General features: G+C 42.4%; 1 protein-coding gene across 2 annotated transcripts in view; it reads left to right on the forward strand.

The window, feature by feature from the left end:
- scube1 (signal peptide, CUB domain, EGF-like 1) overlaps positions 1-25,695 on the forward strand; it is a 115,564-nt gene that overhangs the window by 70,666 nt on the left and 19,203 nt on the right. The window contains exons 7-8 of one of the 2 annotated variants that reach the window (XM_005742638.1): positions 4,105-4,194; positions 9,886-10,002. In XM_005742638.1, the coding sequence (XP_005742695.1) occupies positions 4,105-4,194; positions 9,886-10,002 (207 nt within the window). The remainder of the gene's footprint in view (positions 1-4,104; positions 4,195-9,885; positions 10,003-25,695) is intronic. The other variant, XM_005742639.1, reaches the window with a different exon arrangement.

The following is a 25,695-nucleotide window of genomic DNA, read 5'->3' on the forward strand; positions in this document are numbered from 1 at the left end:
ACACACACACACACACACACACACACACACACACACACACACACACACACACACACACACACAGTAAGACAAGAGAGAATATAGTGTAACAAATTAAAATAACTGCTTTTTTATATAATTGAAGAAGCACAAATAAATGTTTTTTTCCCAAAAACATGTAAAATGCAAATGAAAGATTCAGTGCAATGATTTTCAAACCCAACTCTGCTACTGTATCCAAGCTTAGCTTATTTAGGAGAGCTAAAGTTCGTATTTATTAAGCATGCCAGCAGTAACATGTCAGGACCGAGGAAAGAGTGGTGACATATTTTAAACACATATTGAATAATAATCACATTCATTATAGCAGAAGTAATGAGCTCAGTCAGCGAGCAGTAGGGAGCTGTCTCTGCTCACACAGATCATTTGTACACATCCTGGTTCTTGCTTAGAGGAGATTCATTTTCATCTCACTCGCTCTCCGATCAGTAAAGCATGAATAAGGCATTCCAGGTATGTGAAGCCATTCAGAGCTTTTCCTTCTTACTGTTGACTTAAATTTAAGAAACTTTGCTAAACCTGAAAGCAGTTTTCATCACTACAACCCGGCTCTCAGAGCATGTTTATCAGAGCTTGTCGTAGTTTAAGTATATGGGTACAAGTGCTGCTGTTACACACATGATCACTTGTATTTTTGATCGTCAGATTACATATTCTAATAATCATCAGGGTCCTCAGTGTACTTAAATCAATGTCGCTACTGTAAGGATTTGCAGTAGGACGTGAAGGTGGCCTCTCATGATTCTCAAACACTTTGCATGGTAAATTCCTGTGTTGGCTAGCTTGGACTGTGAGCAGCGCAGATATTCCGGTGTCTTACAGTACGGAATAAACAACGTTTTCACTGTTTGCACGAAGGAAATGGCACACTAGATACAGTCATTAAAATGACCATTCTTGTGTAATATTTGTGAAAATTATTTAATTTTGGGGAGTGAATTATTAAGCATAGTTAGTATTTTCAGTTGCTGTTCTTAGTTATTTAAAGTTTTAAGGAAGAAGCTTCACTTTGGCTCAGAGTAAATGAGAGCAGAGACCATCTGTTCAAGTTAAATTGGTGCACAGGAAAAATCTCTGTCTCCTGCTAAAAGAGCTGCTGATCAAAAGCAATGACAATATCCCAGTCAGCTAAAGAAAATAGGACAAAAACCCAGGCGTTTATGTGTATTACGAGACGGAGGTTGACATCTGAAAGCTGGCAGCTCCTCATATTTGGAAAGTTAAGGATAGCAAAATGAGTCTTATGTGGCTGTTTGGAACTCCAGTAAAGGTCAAAGTATGTTTCCAGACAGAAATCCTTGGATTATTAGCAATCGAGTTCAGAGCTTCGGATGAGACTGTGTGTGACTGTGGCTCACAGGTGGTTTTTAACTGCCAGCTGAACCTCGGTGAACACAACACGTATACATCAAGGAGAGCTTAAAACCTAAAGTGTGATTTCATATTTAATGTTACGGATGAGCTGATGAGTCTGTGGTCAGTCGTGTCTGTGAACACTGGTGAACACATAATTATCTGATGACATTTTGATGGCTGTGTTTGAACACTGGACACACCTGCCTCGCTGTCTCTCAGCCTTAACACTGGAGCAGGTTGCTGTGCTGCTCTTCAGCAGCGCCGGGTTTTGATTGCCACTAACCCTTTTTCCTTCCAGCTGCTCTGAAGAACTGGAACACTCGATGAAGAAAAGGCTGTGAAGAGGAAGCAAAATGAGAGCGGGAACACTTCTCTCCCTCTTTTCCCAGTGTCTTGTGTGTTTTCTCTTTCTGTCTGTCTCTCTCTTCATTTTTTGATCAAAGCAAGGACCCCCTCTGTCTGAGTGTCCCAACTGCTTTATGGGCCTACCTTTAACCCCCACCCCCTTTGACCCTTTCTATATAGCGCTACTCCTCTGTTCCTTCTTCCTCCTCCCTCCTCCTGCTTTCTGGTGATAGTACCTGATTGCCTGTCTTGTCTGAGCAACCATGTTCAAACCGAATCAGGTGGATATGGGGATTAATCCTCAGTGCACGAGAGGAAAGAGTGACTATGGGTTGGGGGACCTTTTGTTAGACTCTGTGGTTAAAAATGGAAATCTCAATTGCAGCCTGATCTTAGAGAAAGCTCCCATAAAAGCAAAGCTAACCTCCTCCTCCAGCTCTCTCACTACCTCCTCACCCTCCATCTCACAGACTGGTTAAAAACCAAAGTCGCTGCAACTCCATCCACTTGTACCTGTTCTTGCTCCATACATGTTAACCGAGGAAAAGGGACTTGGAGGGTTCACCCATCCTCACCTTATTACCTGCCATTCCTGCTGCATGCGTCGCTCACATGCCACATCGACCGTTTGTCTTTCATTAATCTGTCTGGCTGTTTGTTTGCTTGCTCAGCTGCATAGGAGAGCCTGTAATTCACTTTTGTTCTTTTTCCTTTCAATTTTCTTTCTTTTTTAATTGAAGGACTTTTCTTTTGCTGCTGCTGCTGTTGTTTGTAGCAACACTGGTCCTTCTGTTTCGTCCCCAGTGCATTGGTTTTACCATCTCCTCCTCGCTGTAGTAGTAGAGTGGTTCAATTCTTCCCACTCCTCATTCTCTGTAGGTCTGGCTCTCTAAAGCAACTCCCCTCTCTATGGGACTTCGACCACCACTTAGTCCCATAGACTCTTTAGGGATGAGTGGCTGGGACCTCTCTCCCTCAACCCCTTCTAAACCTGTCTGACACATCCACATCCACTATGTCTCCCACTCTGACAGATTATTTCACACAAGAGATGGTATGCAGCAGCTCCTGCTTCGGCACTCACACACATTCAAATAACTACATTTTATCCACTAGCTCAGCACCAGAAAAGCCTGCATTCATCCCTGAGTGTGCTTCAGAGAGCCCTCCACTTTGTCCATCATGTGCCTGAGAGGAGAGGGAGAAAATGGTCGCAGGCTGAGGCAGACGTTAATTGCCCCCTTATCTATGCCCCTTTCCCCCATCCCCACCTCATGAGACCGAGCATGTACATCCAAGGCCTGTCCTTTTTGAAGCGAGTGGCGTGCATTCACAGAGATGCTCATTCAGGCCTTAATGGCTCAAGCCCAATAAAAGACCACCTCCCTCTCCTGCTCATCGCCAAACCTACCATCCCCAATGCAGCACATGCATGCCTTTTTAACAGCCATCCGACTGCCTTCTTCCACCCCCACCCCACCTCCGCTGCCCAGCCTTTGGGAATGTGGTTTTTCCAGCGTTGACTGTTAAAGCCAGTTGTGACATGTGCCATAGACAAACAGGCAACCAGCGCTGCCCCCAGACTACCTCCTCCTGTTTTTTGTTTCTCTGCATGCTCTCCTTACACCCCCTTCAAACCCCATCCCTTCAGACCTCCTTCCTTCATATAGCTCTCCCACTGTGGGGCATGATGGGACTGATGTTTTTCTTCTTTCTCTGCTCTTCTGTGTTTTTCATTCCCGCTCAATCATATCATCTTTGCTCAGTTCTTCAGGCAACTCCTTCCACCCTGTGACCTCTTGTGCATCACTCTTTCTGCTCTTTCTTGTCATCCCTCTCGTCTCTGTGCCCACGTTTAAGGCAGCTCATCTCGAACACGTTCCACGAGTGACTTCCCCTCCCTCTCTTTCTCGTGTCCCTCCATCCTAATGTGAGGAAATCATTGCTGACAAAGCATGGCTGGTCTAAGACAGAAGCTCCATCAAAGAAATAAACCCCGATCCCACTGTTCATCCCAACCCCATCCCACCCCTAAAACCCCACACCGCTATCATTAAACAAATATGTGGGCCCTGAAGCTCCTCCCCTTCCCTACCTATTGTCTACCTACCGCTTCATTTTGAAAGCTCCACACTGATACTGATCATTTTCATTTCATTTTGTTTTGTTCTTTTAATTTGCTCTGGGGGTTCATCATTTGTTTGGGGATTAACACTCTAACAGGGATTTTGGCGCCTCTTCATCGCTTCTTGCTTCTTGGCTTTGGTTTTTTGCTCAAACGCCAAGAGGGGCTGAAGGTCTGGTCATTTGGGCTTCTCATTAACCTGCTGCTCACTGTTTGTCCCCTTGTTACTTGTGTTTTAGAGAAAGATGAGGCTGCAATTGAGAGCTCTGAGTTCAATGCCACGTCAGTAGCTGATGTGGACAAGCGGGTGAAACGGCGGCTACTTATGGGTAACTCTTTTCTTCCTCTTTCTATGTGTTGCTATGGCGCTTGTGCTTGTATTCCCGACTCTACTCCTATCCACGCCCTTCTCCTTCTCCTCTCTAACTAAATTTTATCAAGAGAAAATTGGAAACCCTTCGGGGCTCACTGCATCTACCCCCACAGTCACAGTTTGCTTTATTTTTTTTCTCATATCTGATGAGATTTAAAAACACGGGTAAAGCAAGTCTCACTGAATAACTCTACTTTTCAAACCTCTGGAGGCCTCGAAGGTTTTCTCAGTGACTAACATTTACTTTCCCAGTTATACTCCAAATGTTTTGTTTTCCACTTCCTGTATTTCTGATTACTGATGCTCCAAAACAAAAGGCTTTATAGAAAAATAAAGGTCATAGACCCAACTTTCCCCATGTTGACACAAGTGTAGCATAAAAGGTTCCAGCTGTACTTAGCAGAACGTTCTCATAACCGTAGCCATCGAAGAGGTAAGAGGCTGTGAAACTGTAGCAGCCAGATCCCTGGTTCACATTGATGGTTCAGTGATGGTTTGTACCACTTTATGAGGATGTATCCATCTATTCCGCCTTTAAATTTATTGCAGATCAGCGTCTGTGCTATTGGTGAAAATTTTGGAGCCACTAATCTTAATCCCAATTGTAATTAATTCCAAAAACACCAAGGGTGGGCTAAAAACATCAAACTACGATTGAGTTAATGAAGGTTTGGAGCCTACCATCAAGCGTGGTTACTTTAACACCTTTAAAATGACTTTGTAGCACCTCAATCAATCAGATTTTCACCAAATCAAATGGGTGGATCAGTCAAGATGTGCCTTTTCTGAAGCAACACATTTCTACTCTACTTAAATGCCTGGGGTCTTTTTGTTTCTCAGACAGGAGTCGAGCAACTTAAAGTCCTGCTGTTACCAAATGTCCTGTATACTCTGTGGTCCATTAAAACATGTTTCAAACTTACACAAGTTTTCTTTAAGCAGGTTCTGGCCACTGTGGCTTGAAGCAAGGACGGAAAATTGAGTTTCGCAGGCTTCCTCATTCCTCTTTAGCTTTTCTTCCATTTTCTCTCCACTCCCATTCATCTTTTTACCAAATTTTTGATTTGCTCACATTCTAAACCTTGCTTCATCTCTTGTCATATCAGCAAGCCTCCTCTTCTGATTTTGCCCCAAAAGTAGTGTTACAGGTTTGCTGAAAGTCTGTCATGTATGCCACGCTGGAATGGCACAAACCTCCACAGAGAAACACGATTCTGTAACAAGCAGCGCCTCTAATTCATTCATGTCATGTGTAATAAAGATCTACTCTTTCCTTTTTTGATGCCTAGCTGGTTGTCAACAAGATCTTTCCATTTTAGCTTTTAACCATTAACCATATCGGCTGGACCAATAATAACCATGCAGCAGACTCCCATAAGAGCTGAAATAAGTCGTGTTGGACAGCTCCATGTCCAAAGTCTCTATTGAGACTAGATTTACAGCAAACAGCAGGTGACACATGTGTTACCCAAACCAAACTAAATACTAAGAACCCATCTGACGTGACAAGTCAATTCCTGATAATAACTGCTGTTGAATTTAAATTTGACTGACACTGATAAATGCTGATTTGTGCCCTAACATATCATAGAGAGATGTTAGCCTGGTCCTAAACATGACCCTAATTCTGTAAAACATTAATACCTCACATGCTTCCTTCAGATCTGTGAGCATAAATATGTATATGTGCTTCCTTAGAGCACAGAGACCTCACCACTGCTGCACTGAAACTGTCTGAGAGCATCAGTATGTTAGATTTGACACTACGATCATTTTTCTCTCTGCTTCTGAGAGAAATGGTGCTGCAGTGTCCACCCTCGTTGTTGCAGATGACACAGTGTTTAAGACTGATCGAGCTGCAGCCGAGGCTCTAATGAAAATGTGCTGCTAAAACGAGCCATAAGGAGAGGGAGAGGGCAAATAGGGAGGAAAGAGACTAGGCTTAAATCATTCTGTGACAGCTCATGGTGTTAATATTGTATGAGCAGCTAAAAGTGGATCAGGTACAGGAGAGAGCAAAATGTAAAAATAAATAAATAAATGGTGCTACAAGGGAAATCATCACAGTTGATCGTGTGTCATGTGTGTTTATGTGTGTGTTTATCAGTGTTGGGAAGGTTACTTTTAAAATGTATCCCAGTACAGATTACAGATTACATGCCCCAAAATGTATTTTGGAACGTATTCTGTTACGTTACTCAATGAGAGCAACTGTAACGGAATACAGTTACTCATATTTAGTATTTTAAATATGTAACGGCGGCACATGTATTCCGTTACTCCCCAACACTGGTGTTTCTGTACATAGCTCAGTAACATGGCCACCGCAGGATCGACAGTGGATCTTGTCGAGTGCTGAGAGGTCATGCCACTGTTCCCTTTTTACAGCAGTGCAGCAGGTCCTAATCCTTTCTGCTTTAGCATGCACAGTTTTATGCTCCCCAGCTTAAATAAATAGGAGATGTGTCCTCCTCTCATGGAAAGAGTTGGCAACAGCAGTCAGTGTTAATATGTAAGGAGTGTAACAGATATGTATGTACAACTGTTTTACCTTTTATTCCTCTTCTCCTGTGTGGCCTGTTGTAATCCTGACAGCTGAAGCTGGACTCTTCTTCAGTCTGTATCATCTTCCAGCCTCCTCTCAACAATAGCAGTTTTAAAAATGGCCACATCAACAAGTATAAGCATATATATGTTTATGGTCAAATATTAAAATTATGTAAAATATAAATATACTACAAAATAGCTCTACTGGGCTGAGCTAGGCTTTACATGGGGTATTATCATCCCCACACCAGGTGACGTGGACGCCAACGTTTGTGAATGCTACAACTTGAGAACAAGGTGACGTAAGATTTTGTAGTTGATACCTTAGTTGCGTCTGTTAGGAGGCTGAGGGGGTAGCACTGGCAGTTGCCAGTATTTTTTAATAAATGGAGCTGGGGGATGATCACTATGTGAGGCTGTCAGGGACTTGGGCGTGTTTTTGAGGGATTAGCTCACATTCCAGCAACAAACAGTGCTCTAAGAAACATAACAAGCCTTTAAAATGTGCACAAATACACAAGACACAAGGAAAAAGATGTGACCCCTGTTAACCACACTGGCAAAAGCAGTTCTGAATGCTTAGCAATGAGGAGAACATTTTTAACTTTACTCGGAGCAGCCATACTAAATGGCGTGTTTTAGGCTACTGACACATTTCAACAATAGACATTCCAAAGACAGAATTCTAAATTTACATTTTTTAAAATGAAGGAAACCTCTATAATTTGTATATATCACTTTCTTGGGGTTTTTAGAGTCCATATCTGATGTATGGACGTGATACTGAATAATCAAAGGGAGCAGCTGTGCACATCGCAGGGTCTTCTTGTAATTGACTAAGTAAATGAATATAACCTGAATAATGAATATTAACTTCATCAACTGTAATGCTTGGTACACTGCTTGTGCACACAAGCAACCAGCAATCAGGAAGACGCTGCGGTGGATGAAAGCAAAATTTCAATTAGTGTTAATGTGTGCACTTTAGAGCTGTGAACTGACAGATTTTGTTACTTTTTAACAAGGTCAGACATGAGAAAGTGAATGAGGTTATTTTTGCAGGGCGATCTTTGAGCATCATTGAAATCACCATATGACGACCTGTTTTAATCAAGGCAGCCGTCTACGCTGAACTGCTCACATTTAATTTATGTAACGTACTCACCGCAGAGCCCACAGCTGAAATATCATCTTCAGGTCTACTTTTCTGCATGCTGAACACGAGACTACAGCGAGTATTTGTTTGGTAGCAAGCACTGTCATAAACTTTCAGCAAGCACCAATGAAAGCCTGTCTCTCTTTTCTTTGCATCCACCCTCCATCGTAGAAAATAAAAATAAAATACAAAGAACGGATTATTGCTACAAGTCCCACCACTCACTCTCAAATAAACCTGAAAGAAGTATTTGGAGTTATAGGCTTGGAGAGGAAAGTATGAGGGGCTTGTGCAGGACGTCAGGCAGGCCCAGCATTTCATCAATACTCCCGAGCTCAGCCTGGCCCTGGGGCTGGGCTGGGCGTGGTGATAGAGAGGCTCACCCTCAGCTAATGACAGGGCCCACTGTACTCGGTATAAATCACCCTGACCCATAAACAACATCTCCACACACTGACAGGCACATACACTTTTACTGTACACACCTATGCAGACACACTGACCTCAATGCAATAGACATTTGTGAGACACACACTTGACAGAGGCCTGAGTCCGGGACAGGGCTCTGCTGTGTCTTGCCTGGATGTCGAGGTATCTCTCCTTCCAGTCTTTGCAACTACAAAACTGCCAGCTGTCATCCTGAAATGCTTCATTTGAGCCAGACATTTACATTTGAAATCATTTTGCATTCTTGCTTGGAAACTTTTCCAGCAAGAGAAATAGGCATTAAAAGGATGATGAATGCAGAGTGACAAACACATACGGACCAGAAAGCACAGATTATGGGATGGTGGCGTGAGACTGATGTTGTTTGGTGCTGCATGAGGGAAAACAAACAAATGTACAAATACCTTCCTGTTTCCTGATAGCAAACATCAGCCATCTTGGCTCAGATGTGTTTGTGACTCTGCATTCTGAAAGGGCATTATGCTAATGCACTGACCTTTAGATGTGGATGTGTTTGCCTGACTGAATAGGCCTTTCCTACTTTGCTCTTTACTTCACTCGGGCACACAATCTCCTAGCATTTTAATTAAAGGAAAAGCTGCCAAGAGAAAGGGGGTGGGGGGCGTCCCTGCCAACGCTATTTAAGGTCCAGAGTGTCATCTTCTTAGGAATTAAAGATTGGATGTTTCTGAGATGTGTTTGTTTCCTTAAATTTGTTATTATACTATATTCTAGTATTCCTTGCAGAAATACTTTGGTACGATTTTCTCTGGATCTCAGTCACCTCCACCAGAAGCAGAACAGATACAAAGCCAATTTTCCTTATTAGGTGTAGTTTTAATCAGTTCCTCTGGATGTCAAATTTCAGCCTCTTCAGCACTTCTGCAGGCCCATTGAGCAGGTTTGTGTTGAGCTTTGCTAAAGCAACAGCAGCTGGGCAGGTAAGCCAGAGTTACCATGGACTTGTGTTTGTTTAGGATCAGCTCAGGGAATACTTATCTCCACCAGATACAAGAACATTTTTCTCTAGGAAAATATACACTTGAGCTCTGATGAATGTCTTCTAGACTTACAGCACTCAATCCACTAACTTTATTTTTCATCTACTGACCCTTGTGTTTTCTTGTCACTTTTGGAAACAGGACCGATCTCAGAGTTCTTCACACTCCTCAGTGGAATTTGTCTTGTTGTATTGATACATTGTTTATAATAAATCTTGACGTGTGTATACTACCAAGTGTTGTAAATGAATATATAAAACTCTTCCGTTCATAAAAACTGCAGTTGTCATAGGATTCATCCGTGTGTTGACAAAGCTACATGAGACGAGAATACAGTTCACTGTGCTGTCATTTCATACTGTATTCTTCTACCGCATGAAGCTTTGTCTCTACCTGTGTCAGGTGTCAGAAATAGCTTTTTCATCTTTTCAAAGGTAGGGCTCACATGGTAATAAGCCCTCTTTCCTTTCTCCCATCTCTGCGCTGCCGTCTGCAGAGACCTGTGCCGTCAACAACGGCGGCTGCGACAGGACGTGTAAAGACACAGCTACGGGGGTGCGTTGCAGCTGCCCTGTGGGATTCACCCTCCAGCCTGATGGAAAAACATGCAAAGGTCAGTAAAGAGAAGATAGTGTGTGAATATACATGTGTGTGACTTATGTGAGTGGAAAGGGTTAGTTTACACGGTTCACACGACTGCTTTCTGAGTGATCCACAGCCAAACTCTGGCCTCACCATCCGCTTCACTTCGATCTGCACAAAGCTTCGTTCGTGGTCATTTGCTCTGCTGCTGCTTGTTGTTGGTTTTGCAGTTGAGCATTTCTCCCCTTCTGGGAGCCGAGCTATGACGTCAATGACGGTGGTCCGAGGAGAAGATGCTGCAGCGTGGGCCTTAACAATCCAAACACATTATTATAGCCTTTTGACTTTCCTCTAAACAAACAACCTCGTGGAGTAAGGCAGACCTCTGGGTCTGTGGCTGGGTTGGAGCCCAGTCCCACACAAGTCTTTATTTTTGTCAGGGCTGGACAAAGAAGCAACAAAAGGGCTTCAAGGTTTTCTGTTTTTGAACTTTTCAAATGCATAAAGAGGTTATAAAGAGCAGAATAGCGGTCCCAAACAATCTGAGAATGTGTCATCAGCTCTCATTTGAAGAAATTTGACTATCAACAAAATTATGTGATGTTTCATTCACACTAGAGTAAAAATGCAACCTTGTGATTAGCAAATAAAAATGATTTCTCAGTAATTGCACTGAATGTCACTGATATACAGACTGGTGAAGGTTTGCAAAAAAACTGCTAATTCATAAAAACACATCTGTTTGGAAAAGCAATTCAAGTGTTTGCCAGCTGGTTCTAAATCAAGGCAAGTTTGACAAGCAGTGTATATCATTTTGTGTTGAATCGCCATCCTGTTACAGTTTGTGGAGGAATTTCTTTCTTATTTTAGATCTGTGAGGGTCTGGCTCCACTGAATTTAAGTGATTAGTGTGAATTTCTGTTTAATGTGAATTAGTGTGGATGCATTCTGTCGTGGCTGTGTGCAGGCAGGAAGAGAGGACCCAAAATGCAGGACTCACAGAGGCAGAAGTAATTCAGAAAACTCAGCTTTATTCAGTTCAGTTCAGTTCAGTTCATTTTTATTTCAAACATTTCAAACATGTGCCTTCACAATCATTACAAAATATCATTCCATTATTTGTTTGAAAAGGAGTAGGCTGAAGTATTTACTTATTTGTCCCTACCCCCTCAAGTTTTACCTCTCATTCATTTAATTTTTTTTTTGTCTTAAATTTGCTGGGATAGACTGAACAGAAAAACGAACTAAACTGGGAATACGGAACAAACTAAACAGGTAGACAGGCTGGCAAACAGAACACACAGTGAAAGAGGGTACGACGCGACAACGAGCAGGGGAAGACGCAGACACTAAATACAAGAGGTGAACAGAGCTAAGAGGAAACAGCTGGGAGACACGGCTGACGCTGATTACACTGACGAGACAGGGAGCGCACAGAGCTGAACGCACAGACATAAGGCACAGACCTACAAAGTAAAACAGGAAGTACACAACAGACAGAGCGAGCCAGACGAGACAGAAGTTACCAGACGCAGACTCATGAGCAGACAGAATAACACCATGGACAGACAGAAGGAACACAGAGAAGAGGATAAACACTGGAAAACCAAATAACAAAACCTAACAACGAGAACTCAGGAAGTACTGCCAAAACTAGGAGGCTGAAATACTAGGACAGAACCCAAAACAAACAGTCATACTTCGTAATGAAATCAAAAGTAAAAGTACAAAACCAAAAACACTGGGCCACCGACCCAGGACCGGGAAATATTTGGCAATAGGTTTGCAATTTTTTGCAGTTTATCACAGTTAAACTTCATATTATCATGAACAGACCTAGTCCCACATCGCCGAAATATTTCAAGAAAGCAGCAAGTAAAGCAAACAATATAATATCACGTCAGCTTCACATGGAATCATCTCCTTCTGTCACAAACCATCTCTGATACTCATCTCTATTCCACCCTGCCTGCACTCTCTTCTTCACCCACCTGTCCTATGCAGTGTCCACTGCTGTTGATTCTCTGTGTTCAAACTCATTGCCACTCTTATACTTGATTCTCACATTCTGTCGGCCTCTGTTGACTTTCCTCTTTTCTCCAAAGCATCCCTCCTCCTCTCCAGACTGTAGCCTGTTCCCTACTTTCACTATAGATCACAATGTCATCTGCAAACATCACAGCTTGTCACAGAGACTCCTGCCTGACCTTGTTTGTCCCGTCCGTCACCATTGCAAACAAAAAGGGACTCAGAGCTGATCCCTCATGTAATCCCACACCCACTCTGAAACCATCTGTCACTCCTACCATCCCACCCTCACATGCTTCTCTGCCACTCCTGACTTCCTCGTGCAGGACCACAGTTCCTCTCTTGGCACCCACAGAGACACAGTGCAACTCCTGTGTTTCTCCATCAACACTCTTTCTCAGCTTTTAGTCCTTTACCTTCTCTCACTTCCTCAATTTGATTTTCAAAGTCATCCCACACAATGCCATCCAGTTACATTCTTCTCTGTGTGCACCTTCCTCTAATTTTATATGTTATGCTATGTCGATTCCTCTTCTTAAAGTGTTCAACAGCCATTTCCATCCTTTTTGCAAATTCCACCACCGTTGGCATTTCTCTCCTTTACACCATACCTATCCATGAGCTCGATTTCCTTCTCCTACATGTCTGTTGGAGTCTGTCCCAAACAAAGCAAACCTCCTTTGCAGACACTCTGCGCCACTTTTCTATAGAGTAGCTCTCGCTTTTAACTAACATCCAACTTGGAGTCATACGCACTGATGCTCATCACAGCACGCCTTCGATTTCCAGATTCAAAACTAATTATGCTGTCTGACAAAGTCTACACCTCCACAACAGTTAAGGATGCCTCTGGGAGTAAAATAGGCCATCTACTCAAAGATCAGTTCCCTCGCTCTTTTTACTGAACTCCAAGTTGCCCCATTTTAATAAATGTTAAGCTTCTGTGGGAGTGTTGAGAGTCACAGTCACATACTCTTCCTTCAGGATTACTCCCACTCCATTTAGCTTCCTATGGTACGGTAGAACAGTTTGAATCCACCATCCTTGCTTCCCTTGATGGTCCTTACTCTCACCTCTGCTCTTCTGCTTCTCACTGCCTCCAAACACACGTCCTGCCTCTCCCAGTCTTTGGTCTTTGGCTGACAGTAGCACCTTCTCTTTGTGTAATTTCACCTTGCTGACCCATGCCAATTACATATCAGTAAAGATTTGCCTGAAAATAAAAGTTTATTTTGGTGTGTAATAGAAGATGTGAACAGGTTTTCAGTGTGGTACGTTCTGTGAGTGATATCTGATGTGTAGAGAGACATTTACAGTTAACAGCCCACAGGTGATGGACGTGAGATAGAATCAAGGAATTGGTCATTTTGCACAAGGCAAGATGTCCAGAATCTGGACAGCTGGTCTTATGGAAGTATGGTCCTATAATTTAAAATACTGTGTGCGTGCATGTCTTCCAGATAAAGTGTGTCTGCAAAATGACTGTGGGGCAGTCTGAGAATGTGGCATGTAGGTGTGTGAAATTCTGGAGCCAGAGCTGTCTCAGGCCTGCGAGGCAGACGACGTGTCGGCAAACTTTGAGATGTTTGAACAGTGAGGCCCACGCTGGCCTTTCTCGCTCTCTCTCTCTGACACACACACACTCTCTTCTTCGACCTTGATGTGCACACGCTCACACAGACAGCACCATCCAGCTGCAAATACAGTAAATACATCCATTTACCTGCAAGAGCACTCAACCACAAGGCAAGACGAGTCAGCGTAATTTCAAATGATTAATTAATAATGTTAGCCAGCTTTGACTGGATGCATTGATTTAACATGTTATTGTTATGACACAAGAGCTTATATAAAACTAGGTCAACTAAGTCAAAAAACAAGAAAATGAATGGAAAAAATTATCAAAAAGCAAACGTGGTGTAAGTGAAATCATTAAAAAGAGAACAATGTAAAAATTAAAATCAACAAATCAAGCAGTAAAAAGGATGAAATCCATAATTTATGAGTAATAAGATGACAAAAAATGTAATAATAAAAAAGCATGATCTGTTATTGTCACCCTGTAGCTTGTATATTGTTGACTTTAATCATTTCAATGTACAATTTCTCGGGTATGAATTTCATAACAAATTTTAAACTAATTAGCTTTACTAATGGGTACCTGAGTTTCATGTTAAATGCTGTTGGAGCATCACTGATCTTTGAGTTTGTAAAGCTGTGTGGTCCCACCCTGTGTTACAGTACACTCAGAAAAATAAAGGTGCCAACTGGAACCAAAAGTGGTTCTTTAGACTGATGCCATAGAAGAACCTTTTTTGGTGCCACAAAGAACCTTTCAAACAATGGTTCTTTGAAGAACCATTTCTTTCAGTGGTTCATTGAAGAACCTTTAAAGGTGCCCCAAAGAACCATCAAGAAATGGTTCTTTGGGGCACCTTTAATGGTTTTTCCAAAGAACCTTTTTAAAAATGGTTCTTTAAAGAACCATGAAGCCATCTGAAGAACCATTTAAGAACCATAATTTTTCTGAGTGTACAGTACTTAAATTATGTCACAACTTGATTCCAGTGTGGGGGCACTTGATTTTATCATAATGCCGAGGTAGTAAGCAAGTGTTTATTTCTCCATTTATATGTCATTACTTGTTCTTGGTATGTCATTTATGCTGATATGTTTATCCATCTGCTGCTGTTACACCATGTACAGCTGTCACTGTTGTATGTGGTGTAACCATGTACTGCTAACAGTGCTACTAATAATCTCTGTGTTCATAAATGGTTTACTAAGGAGGAGTAATGCTATATAAATGATATTTACTTGCTAATACCTTACTAAAAGCTTAATAGCGTGACTGATTTATTTCATTATGACAAACTGCACAATAGTACAGCTGGAGGGGGTCACAGTAGAACCGATGCTCCTTCTTTGCTCAGCCATAAATACTTGAAGATAAAGTCACATAAAGATGTAAGACCTGCTTTTGTTTTGAGGTACCTGCTGAAACAACTGGTGCTGCATCCTTTTGTTGTTGTTGTTTTTTGAGTCGTTTTAAAGACAGAAATCAGTCAAAGGGAATTATTGCACACGATGTATACTGAAAATGATTCCAGCGACCCTTTCAGCACCATCATCTGCTGGCAGTTATGTAAAGATCACAGCTGGAAGATCATCTCTTCAGATGTCAAGTTAAGAGCCCAGCATCTTGTGCGAACACTTACACTGTCCCTTTGGGTGATTTGTGATGCTGACAGAACCCAGCATTTATAGTGGAGAAAAAAAAGATTCCCCGCTCTGCTTTTTTGCCTTGAGTTAGAAAGATGGATAGGAGTGCAGTCCAGCTGTCCCACGCCCACATAATTTGGTTGTGGATCAGCCCCCGGGCTTCATAAATCCAGCGCTGAGGGGAACTGAGAAACACAGAGCAGGCAGCTCACATCAGTGTCTATCAGGTCAGAAAACATGTAAGATTGGAGAAATATGGCCACAGTGTGACATCACCCACAGGTCCTTAAATGTGGGCTTACTGTTTGCCTCTTCATTTGAAATGGCTACAGTGAAAAAGTGATCAAAGTCAACAGCCCAAGAAAAACGCAACCGCATCGCCATTAAAGCTGAAAGACGCAATGACCAGTAGGTGGCTGTGGCCATCTTTTACTTACAGTCCATGCTTTTACCCCGTGTCTCATGCAGAGTTTACTGTTTAGTGTTCAAGATCCACTCATGATACTTTACACATGTGTGATAATGGTTCCTGTCTGACGACTGGCTGCAAAACAGTCTCTAGTGTCTAAACTCTTTGGATGTGCGTTCATTTTCTGAACCGTGTGTGATGCCTTATCAGTTCCAATTTTCAACTTACTGGTGTATATTAGCAACAAAATTACACCCTTTTAAGTGTCTTAAGTTAACAATATTTGCTTCACTTCAGCCAGTCCTGGATGTAAAAGACTGAATATTTTAACATCTTCCGTTAGGCTGTGTTAATATCATTACTGTGTATATGGGCTCTCGACATCATTCAATCTAAAGCGGGGCGACAGCTTCCTGTTACCTTGGAGATGCAACATCCTGCTCCAGGACATATACGCGTATTTATGTGCATCGTGTGTGTGTAGGTGTATTCCACTCTGGTGGCGCGTGTAATCACAGTAGTGTTAGCAGTGTATTGTAGTGCATAGGGTATAATTGCTTGCATTTAGCAGTTTTCAGAACATAGTAGTTAGTGGCAAGATAAACGCCGTGCTATGAGGTGGTCTCCCGTCTAATGTGCCTCTAAATTGCTTGATCGAGACAGACAGCTCTCCTTCGGCCTGTTTGCATCCAACTTAAATCTAAAGCCAAGGGGATGTGCCCTGTCGTGCCTGTCTATCATAATCACTTCAATATAAATATGTAGGGCATGTTTAAAACCCACAAGTCTGATAAACGCTCTTTCATCTGCGCTGAAAGACAAGGCGGTTCAGCCTCTCACGATGACAGACACGCCAACCAGAGGAGCCATTTCATCGCAGGCTCTCGTGCCGACAACTGGGTCAGAGAGAAAGACAGAGGGAGAGGTTGTTTTTAACAGCTTCCAGATGTTTGATTAGATGGTGCACACTGGTGGTTATATGTTACTGTAGCACATGTGTGCGCGCTTCTGTTTTTGCAGGTTAATTAACGCAGATTTCGGTTGCATGTACGCTGTTGGACCTCTGCGTGCGGTTATCTGTGTTTCTGTGTGGTCGGCGTACAAATCCCACTACAGTGGCACCGAAGACACGTTCCCACTGGCCTGCATTCCTTCTCTACTTAAAGAGAAGTGAAAACAAACAGACAAACATACATTCACATCAAACCGAGACAAGGACATGATCACAGCCATTCATGGGGAAATGAATAGACCTTTACAGAAGGGGAATCATCTAGATGAACAATTGTGCTCGTCCCTTACTGTGAGTTTGTCTTTCTGCTGATCTTTGTGTTTTGAAGCAGAACTAGTGACTGAAAAACACAAGCATAAAGAAACAACTTGTCAGTTAACACATACTCTGCTTTCAGTCCACTATGATTAGCGATGGTTATGTTTCAATTTTCTGCTTCATAGTTGCACTAGGAAGTTCAATTATGCTACATGTGCTATGAACGTTCTGTAAAAGTCAAGCACTGAACATGAGTCAGTGGCCCAACACCTGCAGGTGATTGTACATTCCTGTTAGCTGTCTCTGGACTTCACTCAGCCCCTGAAGGACACATGTGTAGTTGGTGCATTGTGGTGTAGTGTCTCGAGGACCAGTTCACACGGTCATAATAACTGGCTGGTATGCAGACACCTGCACAGAGCTTCACACTCGTGATGTGAGGATGAAGCTGTGACACTCTTGTAACAACACCAGTTGCACATGTGACACCTTTTTTATATTTTGGTACAAAAGTGATCTGGTAGTGTGGCGTGAACTTGCTGTGACAGCATTTGTAATCTTGTTTACATTCTTTATAGATGCTCCCGGTCAAGAAAACACGGCGGGCAGGTGGCTACGTTTGACCAAAATCACCATCACAACCTCAGTTACTAACAGCATCTGCCTCCTGAGCCACAGTCTGGATGCGACTCATTCAGTCTTTCAATATGACACATTTGTCCGACAGTTTATATAGAAACATAATTTAGTAACTCGTATGTCACTTTTGACCTCGGGAGAAGTCGCAGGTCAGTGAGATCAAGCCTGAGACACACTGACTCAATCGCAGCCGGCCGTGTCTCTGTTCCAGCTGAAGCGGGCTGGATCACTGACTCTTTCACTGTTGTGAGAGTTTGGAGCCCTGGCCCACATGCCCTCGTGGAGTGTTTGTTATTAAACAGCACTAGGATCGAACACTAGGATCATTTAATACCTGAACAAATACACGCTGCCTCCCGGCATGATGTCTGTCCCCGTCACCACCAGCACCCCGCAAAGAACACCTACGCTCTTCAAGAAAACTAGATCTCCTTTCCCCCGTGCATAATTATTTGTGGAGGTTCATGTTTCTGCAAATTTATTCCATTTAATTGCTTTTTACTGCAAATATTTGGTAAAACCACACAGCTTATACTCAGGAGGTCTGTGTGCACATTCCTGCAACAAATCTTATATTGGCTTAAGTGACCAGAGCTGTATTCCTGGTCAGTCTGCTTCAACGAAATGGACAGGCAATCATACTGGAGACCCTACCGTTGACCTCTGGAGGCAACAGTCAGAGTTGAGGAGTTAGAGTCCATCATTCCTCCAGTTGGCTAGTATAGTCCACAGCACTGATCACTTGGGCCAGTTGCTAGGTCTTAATCAGGCTCTGCAGCATCATCAGGGTCTCCACTGGAGTCAGGTTTCTCATTCCAAACACTGGGCTCCTCAAACCCAGCCTGAGGCTCACAGAGAGAAAGAGAAGGGGTCGGGAGGCCTGTTTCCTTTGGCTCAGGTGGATGTCAGCAAGTCTTCTCATTTGTGATTTTTTTCTCTTTTTGTTAGAAGGTTCCAGAATATTTTCTTTAGCAGTGCAGACAGATTTTGCAGGAGTGACTTAGTGAGTGTCATGTCAGGTAAACTTCTCCCTCTCTGTGTTTGAAAGTCGAAACGATGCTCTGCTCTAAACTTTTATGACTGTTTCCAGAACCACCGTTTTTCTGCGAGATTCTCCTCTGCTGCTACACGCTGTTAAATTCATTTCTTCCGTGTTAATGCACACTTTTAATTTCTACTGAGAAACACTCCAAATTCAGCATTGCAATAAACATTTTGACACATTTTCTATCCCTAAAGAAGCCGTTCATTGTCTCTGTAATGTTTGATTTTGTGTTTGAGTGGCATCACACTCTCAGAAAATTCATTACCTAGGTTCAGCTGGAAGTGGACTGCTCTCGCCAGCTTTTTATTTACTTTATTGTAGTTGATAAATTTCTCGTAAATCCAAATCCTTAAAGTGACTTTACAAAAGGTCTAAAAAGTACTAAATTTGGCTGTTGAACATAAACATTCATACACAATCGGTTTGAATCGTCTGGTAGACCTACGTGGTGTTCAGAGAGACGTGGTAAAGGTTGGAACTATTGATTGGAGGCTGGAGTAAGTTATTGATCGTCTAGAGTAAACGTCAGACATGGATCCCGAGAGACAGCCTGTGGGTGTATCTGTGTGTGTTTGTGTGTGTGGTGGTGGTAGTGGGGTTGAAATGTTCAACCACTCCCTTTACAAAGGCAGGACACATCATTGCATGTGCACCCTGTCAGAGAGTCTCAGCTCAGTCCAGCTTATTTTGCAGTTAGTTCACCTGCATTAACAAACCCACGACCTGCACGATGCTATCAATGTGCTCATTATCCATAAAGGTGTTCTCCTATTGTTTTCTCATGCAAACACAAGCAGAAGTGCTGTGTTGTTAGCTGTGATAGCACTGCATAGCCCAGCTACAAATTATGTTGTTTAGTGTCGACTGTACTGTCAGTAAACACTTCCTTGATGATGAATGTCACGTACCTTGGGGGTCCTGTGATTTGACCTCTAGCACCATCCTGAGGTTGCCCAATGCAAATACTCTGGTTTATGATTCCCCTGAGTTTCTCAACAGCACTTTTGCTAGGCTTCATCCTTTGCGCTCGTAGCCAAATCACTCTTGTTTCTGATGAGTCAGCTTCCTGTGAGGAACTGCTGGCTGCAGCTAGTCTTGTTTTAGGTGTTACAAGAGACAAATAATTCCTCCAGTAAACTGACAAGTATTTTTGAAAGCACCTTCTACTCTCAAATGTTCCTTTTAAAGACAGCATTACCCACCTGCTTGCTAGCTGTGAAAACCTTAACTCATATCAATGTCCTTGTGTTCAGTGATCTTATTTATTGACGTTATCCCATTAGACAGTTTTCCACCTTTTATTGTTCCAAAATAAACAATAAAAGGTGAATCAAATGGACCATTACGGCAAGGCTGGGATGGTCAGTTTGGTAAAGTAAATCCGTTGGGTATCTTTCTTTGCCTTTAGACAACAATTCTGATGGCAAAAGAGCCAAACGGGACAGGCCAAAAAAAAAAAGAAAAAAAAAAGACAGTTTCCAAGGATAGAGTCCCACCAAATGCTGTTGGGTTTTATTGTCCTGTTTAACTCACTCACCCTTTGGCCCCTTGTAAATTCATCATGATGGCTAAAGGCAAAATCGTCTGAATGCAAGATTAAAAGGCTAAGCTTGGTGGAGAGGTGCATGAACCCACTGAACTGTGATGCAGGCAACTTTAAAGTTGTGAAATAATGCATTGGTCTTGGTAGAGGATTGCACTCTTTTTATGATTATATAAAATGACTGGGTTCCTCAGGTGATATTTTATGCATTTTCTTAGAGAGAGGATGAAGAGTTCCGCCATTTGCGAAGGAGTCATAGTAGGAGCCGCTCCTCCTCCTAACAGCTGAGGCGGTTTGGGCATCTGACTCCTGGATTCCTCCTGGATGGATGGATGGATGGATGGATGGATGGATGGATGGATTTGCAGCAGTGGTTCCGTGTAGAAAGACCAACTCTGACATGCCACACATATCACACAACCTCACTTGTCTTTAACTGTCCTGTGTCTTCTCTCTAGATGTGATCATTTCAAGATGTGCTAAAACTTAATGTATTTATTTAACCTCAAAGCTTATTTAAGCTCCATTCAGGGTAATTACATACCCCATTATAAGGTTCAGCGGTCCCTGGTGGGGTCATTAAGTGTGGGTTGTGTGTGCTAGTGCTTGCAGCTGCCAGAATAATTAGGAAGCTTTCTGTGTTGGGTAGATGGTGGTAGCTACCTTTGTTACATTAGAGGCATTAGAGGAGACAATGTGGGCAGAAGGGGAGTGATGGTGTGTGTATGTGTGTGTTCCTTAGTTGGTATATAGGCCAGTATACCTGAGAGAATTTAGGTAAATTCGTTTTAAACGATTACTGAACTTACTAGATGCAGAAAATGAACCCAAAAAAGCTCTTGACTTCCTAAAGTCTCAAAGTCCTGAGGCCAAGTGTGCCTGGGCTGGTACCTGAAGGGAAAGATAGCCATGCGTTCTGCGGTCAGCCACAGAGGAACAGGAAAGCAGCTGATTGATTTAAAATCCTCAGGGAGAATCAGAGCCTCACGTTAGACACGAAAGAGGAAGATACAGAAAAATACAATGTGTAAAAAAGAAAGTAGGAGCAGATGACACACAAAAATGAAATCCAAGTTGAATTTCTGACAGTGAAGAGCAGAAAGCAAAAAGGAGCAATCAGCAGCCTCCTTGTACTTATCTGTAAGTATGACATCACAGTCTGGAGTGTTCGACAGGCTGTTGCATGTGTCTGGATGCCCTTACCTGTCCTACACTCCATAAAAAAGAAAGATCCCTGAGCCTTATTTTCTTCCCATCAGCCACGGGGAAATCTGTTTTAGCGCAGCCAGATGGAGGGACAATCCCTTTAAACAGGGCACGGCGGGACACAGTTTACTACATTTCTACTGTGGCGCAAAGCCAGCTCATTCTGGATTCCTGTCTCAGCTCCATATTTAGATGAAGAGTTCATTCAGCAGAAACTCCCTCAGGATAGAGACTGAGATGATCGGGCCAAAGAGGCTGAGTCTGCCCTGCTGGAAAAACACAGTGGATGACTTACTGTTTTATGGGGCTCCTATCACGCCACACTGAGAGAACGTGTGCGCGTACTCCTGTGCTCTCACCACCTCTTACTGATGCTGGTAGTAACTGGCTCCGACTGGTTAAAGCTACACACTGCATTAAATGCATGCTACTTCTTACATGTAATGGTGCTGTTAATTAACACAACAGCAAGTTACCACAGGTGCTCCTCTTCACTGTCACAGCATCACAACATCACAGTCCCTCAAAATCACAAACTCTGGAAGGTTGATGTCAGCAACCATGCAAATCTTAGATCTATTAGTAATTATTCAAGAGAAATGTAAGACTTCAGTCTCCATGACTGCAGTGGATTATCCCGTCTAAGCAGAAAACTATGTATGGCAGGAATATGACACGCTAAAATAAACCAGAAGGTTTTTGCGTGTTTGTGCTCTTGTGCTGACTTCTTCACTCAGGCCATAAAGATCTACATTTTTCATATATAAGAGTAAACCATGTAAGTGTAAGCCACACTGCTTCTTACATGTGTTAACATTTTTATGATATCCATGAACCATCGTACGTTTTTGCTGCAGGGTTTTCTTTTTTTTTTTCCCAGTGGAAGATTACTTGGGAAGTGGGGGTTTGAAAAGTTTTGATTGTGAAAGTTTAAAGCAGGTAATGTGTGTTTGAGACTCATTTAGTGCCACTAAAGAGACAACAACAAAACACTTACAACAAAAGGCACTGTACAAAGATGATCCAGCAAGAGCCAATAAAACAAAGAAATACTTGAGACACAAAGATGTGGAGAAAAGCCAATTTACAACGAAAAGTAAAGACCCAACAATCACATGATGCCCTATAAGCAAGCACTTGGCGACAGTAGGAAGGAGAAACTCCCTTTTAAGAGGAACAAAGCTCCAGCAGAACCAGGTTTGGAGAGCAGCTGCACTGCACCGTCACCGGTTGGGGGTAAGAGGAAAGAGAAGGGATCAGAGAGAGACAGGAGAAACGACACACTATGAGAGAGACAGCCAGAGTTTAATCATCACTGATGATTAAAGTATGATGGTGTATAGATACAGGGAGTGAAAAGAAACGAGTGAAGAGTAAACAGGGGCCCTCCCACCAGCCTATTGCAGCATAACTAAAGGATGGAAGCTCGAAGCAGAGCCTGGTACCTGAAGGCTCTGCTTCTCATTCTATTTTTAAAAACTCCAGGAGCCATCAGTAAGCCTGCAGTCTCAGAGCAAAGTGCTCATGAGACTCTGAGACTGCATGTTCTGATAACAGTGATGCTCCTCAAATGAATGAGGGGAGTGATACATATCTGTTGAATGTGCATGCTGAAGGACATATTCAGATTAAGAATAACCTCACTGTGTCATGGGAGGCTAAGGCCAGTTAAGCCTAAAAGAAGGATGTAAAAAGTACATTGTAACCTGATTGGACCCATTTGCAACTCTATGAGGAAGGATCCCCGTTTAACTCCACAAACCGGAATTTATCACAAAGATATGTTTTAGGCGACTGCATGACAATTAATTTAATAATAATATTGTTCTAATCTTTGTATTACAACATTGTGGTCAGTGGTGATGAACGCTGCACTGAGCAGGACAAGCACAGAGGTGAGCCAACTGTCAGAGGCCATAAGATCGTTCATGACCTTCACTAGTGCTGTTTCTTGTTCTTCAAGGAGACCATTCCTTTGCAAGTGACCAGTTAACTACTTGACAACTCATTTTTGAAATAAAAAAAGTTAGAAATCAGTCTATAATTAGGTAAGGGTTTAACTCTCACCATGTCACGGTAAGCTGTGTGGCAGGAAGTGGTTGGACCCAAACGCAGGACTCAAAGACGGAATATTAAACTTGAGGCGTTGGCTTTATTTGCAGGCAAAACAAACTTAGACACATGAGAACTATAAAACAATAACAAAACTCAAACTAGGAGGGTTAACCTAAACTGGGAATCTCCAAAAGGTTGATTCTGTTCATCTGGACGTAGCGTTTTGTGGGAGAAACGTTTCGTCACTCATCCAGGTGACTTCTTACAAAGGTTTCAATCTTATAAACAGCACATTTGCATAATGACTGAAACCAGCCCACTGAAGGAACAATGGGCTGGGAGATTAAAGATGGAGAATTTGCATAATTAAGATTAAGGAACTGACCTCCCAGCCCATTGTTCCTTCAGTGGGAAGGAAACCTGCAGTCAGCTGAGGCTGAAGAAGTCACCTGGATGGGTGACGAAACGTTTCTCCCACAAAACGCTGTCCAGATGAACAGAATCAACTTTTGGAGATTTACTTTCCTGGATGATTGAGATGCATCAAGACCTAAACTGGGAATACATGGCGTGGCAGGTCATAACCTGATGACACAGCTAACGCGGAGGACGTGACAACAGGGAAAAACACAGGGCTTAAATACATACTGGCATAATTAGGGAATGCGAGCCACGAGGGACAATGCAGGCATGATGTGACACGGGGAAGCAACACTGAACCCAGAAACATGGGACAAGGATTACCAAAGTAAAACAGGAAACTGAGACTCAACACCAAAACGTGGAACATGGGAACACGAGGCATAGAAATGGTGTGACACAGAAACCATAATCCAAGGACCAAGAATGTAACATAAGCAAAACATCAAAGTCAGAGCTATCAGTTCAATAATAAACCCGGTAGCTTGGGTCTGTGGGACTGAAGACAGATTAATCATATTTTGTTATTAAGTGAAACTTCTTTAAGTATTGCTGTGAAGAATAAGGTCTACACGGTGCACTGATGCTACAGAGAAAGATGTTATTGTGGGTAAACATCAGCAGTTGTGTATACTATGATTAGAGTTACTCTGCTCAAGTGTATCAGGGAATAAATTCATAAGGCCAATGCTGGTTGAATTAATACTTGGCTTATCAGAACACTGGCTCTGTTTTCAGAGACAAATATGAGGGAATAAGATTTCCTAGCTCTATGGAAAGGTTTTTTTTATAGAGTAAAAACTATTTTCCAAAGCCAAAGATCAACTGAATGAATGCAAACTTATTTACACTCCAGCTTGCATGTAATCTGCTTTAAGGTGCACAGTATTACAAGAGATTCTTGTATTTGCTGGTTTGTGTTGTTGTGTTTGCACATTTCTGTTGCTTGTGGGGCTCGCACACAAGAATTTCACTCGCATGTGCTGTGCCAGTGTGCCTGCACATGCGATGTGACAATAAAAGTGATTTGATTTGATTTGATTTTGATTTGAGATTCAAGCATCTCTGATATGCTGCCTTGTTTTTCAGACGAGTATCCAAAGTCTTACACTGTGAGAATTGATCTCGGTGGTAGGAAAACTTGGGTAGCTGCTCTGCATTGTGTTAGTATTACAGAAGGCAGCATTCAGCATAAATGCACAAATTCAGATGGGTCTCATTACACTGGAGTGAACATAACAAGATTATATGTAATAAGAGATCAAGAGCAAAATACTGTAGGTGTGATTCAAACCCTCAAAATACACAGACTTGCCCTCTGAGAGTACTGGCTGACTGCTGGAGCATAAAGGAGGCGACGGATCGGCTGACTGACCGGCTAGTCATCGCAGAACTGGCAAATACCACAACTCTGGCAGCAGCAATCCATTGTCCACTTCTGGATCTCAGCACAACTGGAGACAGAAGATGGTGGGAAAGAGCAGACGCTAAAAACACAAAAAGTGAAAACTAAAATAAAACCTAAAACCATAACATTACTGAGTAGTTTGAACTTCTGGATGTACCAAATACACCAGTCTGGTCCTCAGAGTCTTTTCTCATTTATTGGTGTATTAAAAAGTAACGTTAGTCAGTGTTTTAACCATTTTATGAAACTAACGTTAAACTGATTAGCTATCTGGATATACAAACAACAAAAAGACACAAATCTGTCCGTGGTAGTTGATGGTCTAGAAAAATAAAACCTTCCTGTTTGAAATGTCATCTAAAAAATAACTATCGATGCAACCAAGACGTCAAATTGGAGACAAAAAAGCAAACGTAGTTGGTGGGAACCTTCTTCCTCGTTCCTCGCCTTCTTTCTCTGTCATCACATACTTTCCTGTC

The sequence above is a fragment of the Pundamilia nyererei genome, unplaced genomic scaffold (assembly GCF_000239375.1).
Source record: "Pundamilia nyererei isolate P.nyererei 1_Seehausen unplaced genomic scaffold, PunNye1.0 scaffold00122, whole genome shotgun sequence".
NCBI lineage: Eukaryota > Metazoa > Chordata > Actinopteri > Cichliformes > Cichlidae > Pundamilia > Pundamilia nyererei.